This window comes from Octopus bimaculoides, chromosome 9, assembly GCF_001194135.2.
Source record: "Octopus bimaculoides isolate UCB-OBI-ISO-001 chromosome 9, ASM119413v2, whole genome shotgun sequence".
NCBI lineage: Eukaryota > Metazoa > Mollusca > Cephalopoda > Octopoda > Octopodidae > Octopus > Octopus bimaculoides.
In genome coordinates this window covers 16,477,508-16,482,394 of record NC_068989.1, presented here as the reverse complement: position 1 = coordinate 16,482,394, position 4,887 = coordinate 16,477,508, and the positions used below count along the sequence as shown (strand labels likewise).

The 4,887-nt window shown below is 38.6% G+C and overlaps 1 protein-coding gene across 1 annotated transcript in view; it reads left to right on the top strand.

The window, feature by feature from the left end:
• LOC106869650 (SAP domain-containing ribonucleoprotein) overlaps nucleotides 1-4,887 on the top strand; it is a 15,594-nt gene that overhangs the window by 999 nt on the left and 9,708 nt on the right. Inside the window, exons 2-3 of the mRNA XM_014915470.2 lie at nucleotides 2,354-2,456; nucleotides 3,847-3,884. Of these exons, the coding sequence (XP_014770956.1) occupies nucleotides 2,354-2,456; nucleotides 3,847-3,884 (141 nt within the window). The remainder of the gene's footprint in view (nucleotides 1-2,353; nucleotides 2,457-3,846; nucleotides 3,885-4,887) is intronic.

Here is a 4,887-nt window from a genome sequence, read left to right as displayed (position 1 = left end):
GCGGTCGCCTGACTTGCTAGGAAAAACTAAATTTCTTTAAATCATACCCTGCCGTTTTCAGAAAAGGAAGACATCGGACAAGTTAAATTTAGATGGGAAAGTCACGGATGGAATATTTTTGATCATGGTCTCGACCAGGGCTGTCCTGGGTCTAAGCTACAACAACATCAAGCCTCTGAGCGAACAAGGAAGCTTCAGCATTTATTATTCCTCCATGCGAGTGGATCAACGTGTTGGAATTATCGGCAGATTTCCTCTAAATCACAACTTATAAAAAAAAAAAAAAAAGAATACCTTAGGTAATGCAGTCCGATGTAAACAAACCGGAAAAAAACGACAGGATCATCATGGTTGAAATACTTCTGATCATAGTCTGTTGGCTCCGGGTTTACCTTGGGCTAAACAACTATTTAGTTTACATCCTTCTTGCATTATCTACATAGATCTAAAATTTGTAAACCAGTTAATGTTATGGTTATTTCCTAAACTTCCTTATCAATATAAATTATTCTTGTCAAGTAAATAATATGTATGTTAACAGATAACATTTTAACCTGCCCTGCTTTTAATTGGATTTAGCATATTTCAACAGATTATTGATACCATTGTGTTAGCGTTAACTTGACAAATATATAACCAATAAACAAGATATAGTCCTAGTAGCAAAAATCTTACAGTGAAGGTAGATCATTCCAGAGGTGATAGGTTTTGACAGATGGCTTCATTGTTTACTTTTCTCCTTAATGGCTTCATTGTTTACTTTTCTCCTTAATGGCCCAACAATATCCTCAACAGAATTGTTCATAGTTGTTGTTGTTGTTGGCACTCCGTCGCTTACAACGTCGAGGGTTCCAGTTGATCCGATCAACGGAACAACCTGCTCGGGAAATTAACTTGCAAGTGGCTGAGCACTCCACAAACACGTGTACCCTTAACGTAGTTCTCGGGGATACTCAGCGTGACACAATGTGACAAGGCTGAGCACTCCACAGACACATGTACCCTTAACGTAGTTCTCGGGGATATTCAGCGTGACACAGTGTGACAAGGCTGGCCCTTTGAATTACAGGCACAACAGAAACAGGAAGTAAGAGAGAGAGAAAGTTGTGGTGAAAGAGTACAGCAGGGTTTGTTTGCCACCATCCCCTGCCGGAGCCTCGTGGAGCTTTAGGTGTTTTCACTCAATAAACACTCAAAACGTCCGGTCTGGGAATCGAAACCGCGATCCTATGACCGCGAGTCCGCTTCCCTAACAACTGGGCCATTGCGCCTCCACTGTTCATAGTAGTCCACTTCTTAATGAATAAAGAAACTCTGGATTGTCCTGTTATGAGTGATAGCTTCTCAGTTGCTGATGCTAATACTTGTTTTTAGTTAATACTTTCAGAATGTGAGATATAATAGGAATGAGTTGAAAGGAAGGCACGTGTATTATGATTTTTAGGAGGGAGATGTAGACTGTTGGTAGTTAAGAGGTGCAGAAGTGATTTTAGCTGTATTAGACAAAATGCATTGTGTAGTAGGGTTTTTTTTTTTTAGCTTATTGACTAACTTTTTTGATGCAGTCATAAATGTTGGTGCATATATTAGCTGCACTTCCTAAGATAGTCGCAGAAATGACTCTCTTCTGTAACTTAGTGACTAGAGAGAGGCTGTGCTTGTAATTTTTGCAGTCTTTCTCAGACCAGGAAAGATCAATGAAAATCTGTTGCTCAATATCTCTCGGAAAGACAATGGCAGTGAGGGAATTCATGAAAGTTAAGTTCTTGAGGGAAAATGGTTTATTGCAGGATCTAAGAGTTGAAACACAGTAGTGGTTTTAGACTGGGAGGAAGGGCTTAGCAGAGACTGATGTGTTATGTGGGCCCTAAGTGGAAGTGATAAGCAGCTAGTTACATCACAGGAGAGCAAACTGTTGTAGTAGTGATAAAAAAAGCAGTATAATTGTAATGTGTTAATGAATGGATTTTTGCCCTTCTCTCTTGAATGTGGCTGTTCTTTAGCCTCAGGTTAGCTCTGATTAAGGAGCCGTATGATTAATGGCATTGTTGCCATCCTTTCTTTTCAGACATAATGTATCTCAGATTACATTATACAATATGCCCTTCTCTCTCTCTCTGACTTTTTTAAAAGAGATTTTGTATTCTGTTTCAAGTCAGAGAAATGACCCCATACTGGCTCCCTCATAAACTCACTTGAAAGCAGTCTCAGATATAAGTGTTGCATGTTGATTATAATTCTGTATGGTTTCAGTGTATAGTTGATAATTCATAATAGAAAAAAACTTAAAGGGCTGCTATGTAGCAATGTGTATTTCCTTGCTATCTTCAGGTCTTTCATTTATTTTTCCTAGGTTGCAGAATTACGGAAAGAGTTAAAGGAACGTGGTTTGTCTTCCATAGGTACAAAAGCAGAACTTTTGAACCGCCTGGAAAAAGCACTCAATCCTGAAGCAGGTTGGTAAAAGTATATTAATCCATTCGATTAATTTAGAATGTTTATTATGAGATTTCAGTACATTTATATAACTTTGACAAAGATTTGGGTAGAGAAGTGGTAAAGCCTGATTTTAGGAAGCTGGTCCTTACAAATGAGAAAGATGACAAATTGTGACATGCTGTTCAGTGGACATGTCCAATCTGTGTACCTAGAAAAAACCCATTAATTGGGAAAGAAGGATGACCATCATTTACTGTCCATGTTCCATACTGGCATAGGTTGAACAGTTTGACAAGAACTGATGGGCACAGAGAGTGCATTGTGTTCCAAAGACTGTTTGGCATGGCTTCTATAGATGGATGCCCTATCACTTTACAGTGTGTGTGGTATATGAGGTGCATTCAAAAAGTATCCGACTATTTTTCCCACCAAAACCAGTGCTGGGTGAGCAAAGTTCTTTGGGTGGGAGGTGACACCACCCTTCATGTGCATGCATGAAAATTTTTGCACCGGTACGCCACATCAGTTCCTTGCTGTTACACCCAAATTACAGACGTGTAGTGCATGCTTGTTAGATTTTCGTTTCCCTTCTAGATGACCAATGACCAAAAGCATTGAGCAGAAACCATAAATTCATGTCTCATCACGAGTGATGATGGTCTTCATGAAGTTTGGGTCATGGTTTGCACAGTCCAGCATGTCCTGTCCTGGGCGATTTCCACGCAGAGTTACTTCTGCTGCTCTGCCAGCACTTTGGTTAGTTAGTGTGTTGGGTGTGGTGAATGCAATTTGAGTGATGAGTGCTGGAGAGACAAATGTGTAGAGAGTGCCTAAGTGGAGGTGTCATTAGACCAGCTAGCTCTGCTGAGCAGAGACCATGATAATAACAATAGTAAAAACAAAGAGAAGAGACAGCTTGTTTATGGTCTAGAGATTAAGGTGTGTCTGTGAGTGACTTTATGCTAATCAGTCGAATGGCCTATTTTATAGATATGGTCTTGCATATCTCTGTGTGTTTGTAGCAGCAGCATTTTCCCAGATATGGATGTAGTTTTCCATTGTGGATCTTATCTGAGATTTGTTGCATAGTAAGAAGTATTTCCTTATTTGGAAGAGGAAACCCTGTTGTTCATGTGTTTAGGATGGGCATTCACCAGGAGAGTTCCTTGGTGATAATGAGACCTAGAATTTGAAGTAATAATGAAGATTCTAATATCATGCTATTTATGTTAAATGGGGTTGGAGTGTGATAAATTTGTCTTGATATATGCAATGCTGTTCAGAAGACAAGATTGGTATGCTTCCTTTGGGGGACATTTTCCGGGTTTGTTCCTAGATTCAGTGCAGATTTCTCATGAACACTTGTATCTTTGCTAAATTTTAATATTTTGTCTGTTTGTTACACAGATATCCAGGAAGAACCTGATGGAGCTGTGATTGATGAGGTAAATTTAATGCATTCCCTAAATCTTTTATACACTCGACCCACCTAAAACCATCTGGATATTTAATATCTAAATTTAATTCTCCCATCATGATTTTAATGAAATGCCTTTTATGTACCAGAAAGTAACTTTATTACTAAAAAGTTATTTCAAGAAAAGTTTAAGCCTTTTTCTTTTGTTTTGATTTTGTCAGTATGAAGGGTGTGTCTGTTTGTGGTTTATTTGGTTGACTCAGTTTAGTTTTATCCTGGATTTTGAGGTTTTATGAGATAAAGATGGTAGTCTATACCAGACATGGGCAACCTTTTTCAACAAGCAGTTCACATGAGATGTGGCTCATCTTCAGGCAGGTGGCACTCTTAAAATTTCAAGATGTGTGTTTCTGAATGTTCTGCAGGCTGCAGTTTGCCCATAACTGATCTAGTCCCTTACTGTAGTTGTGTTCTCAAGGTACAGTGTACCCTACTCTATCTGTCTCAGTTTTCTTGGCCTACATTAAGGTGCCTTGTTTCAATTTTGTGTGTATAATTAACGATTTATTATGCTAGTAAACACTTGACTACAACATTAGAGATGAGTGTAGTGAATGTAAATGAACCCCCAGTATGTTTGCTACTTTCTCTATTCATCCCTTCAACATCCATAGAAATAAGCCAAAATAATGAATAAAAGCATTGTCAACCCAGGCAGATTTTGATGAATCAGAAGACCCACTACTGTAAAACATTCTACAATATGGCTTTACTGTCTGTGCTTTCTCATTGCCTTAAAAAATTTTAAAGATCATAATATAAAGACAACTTCCATTGATCAAGAACCTAGGAAGATTCTCTCCATAGTATAAGCTTGGACAATGTTTTTCATGAAAGTCTAACAATTGTCCATACATGCAAGTATGTTCAGCAACTGATACAACTTAACACCTGTGTTGTCAAAGCTGAACTTAGAGCTGGAACAAACACCATTAAGTATTTTGTCCAACACTCTAACTCCCCCCCCCCCC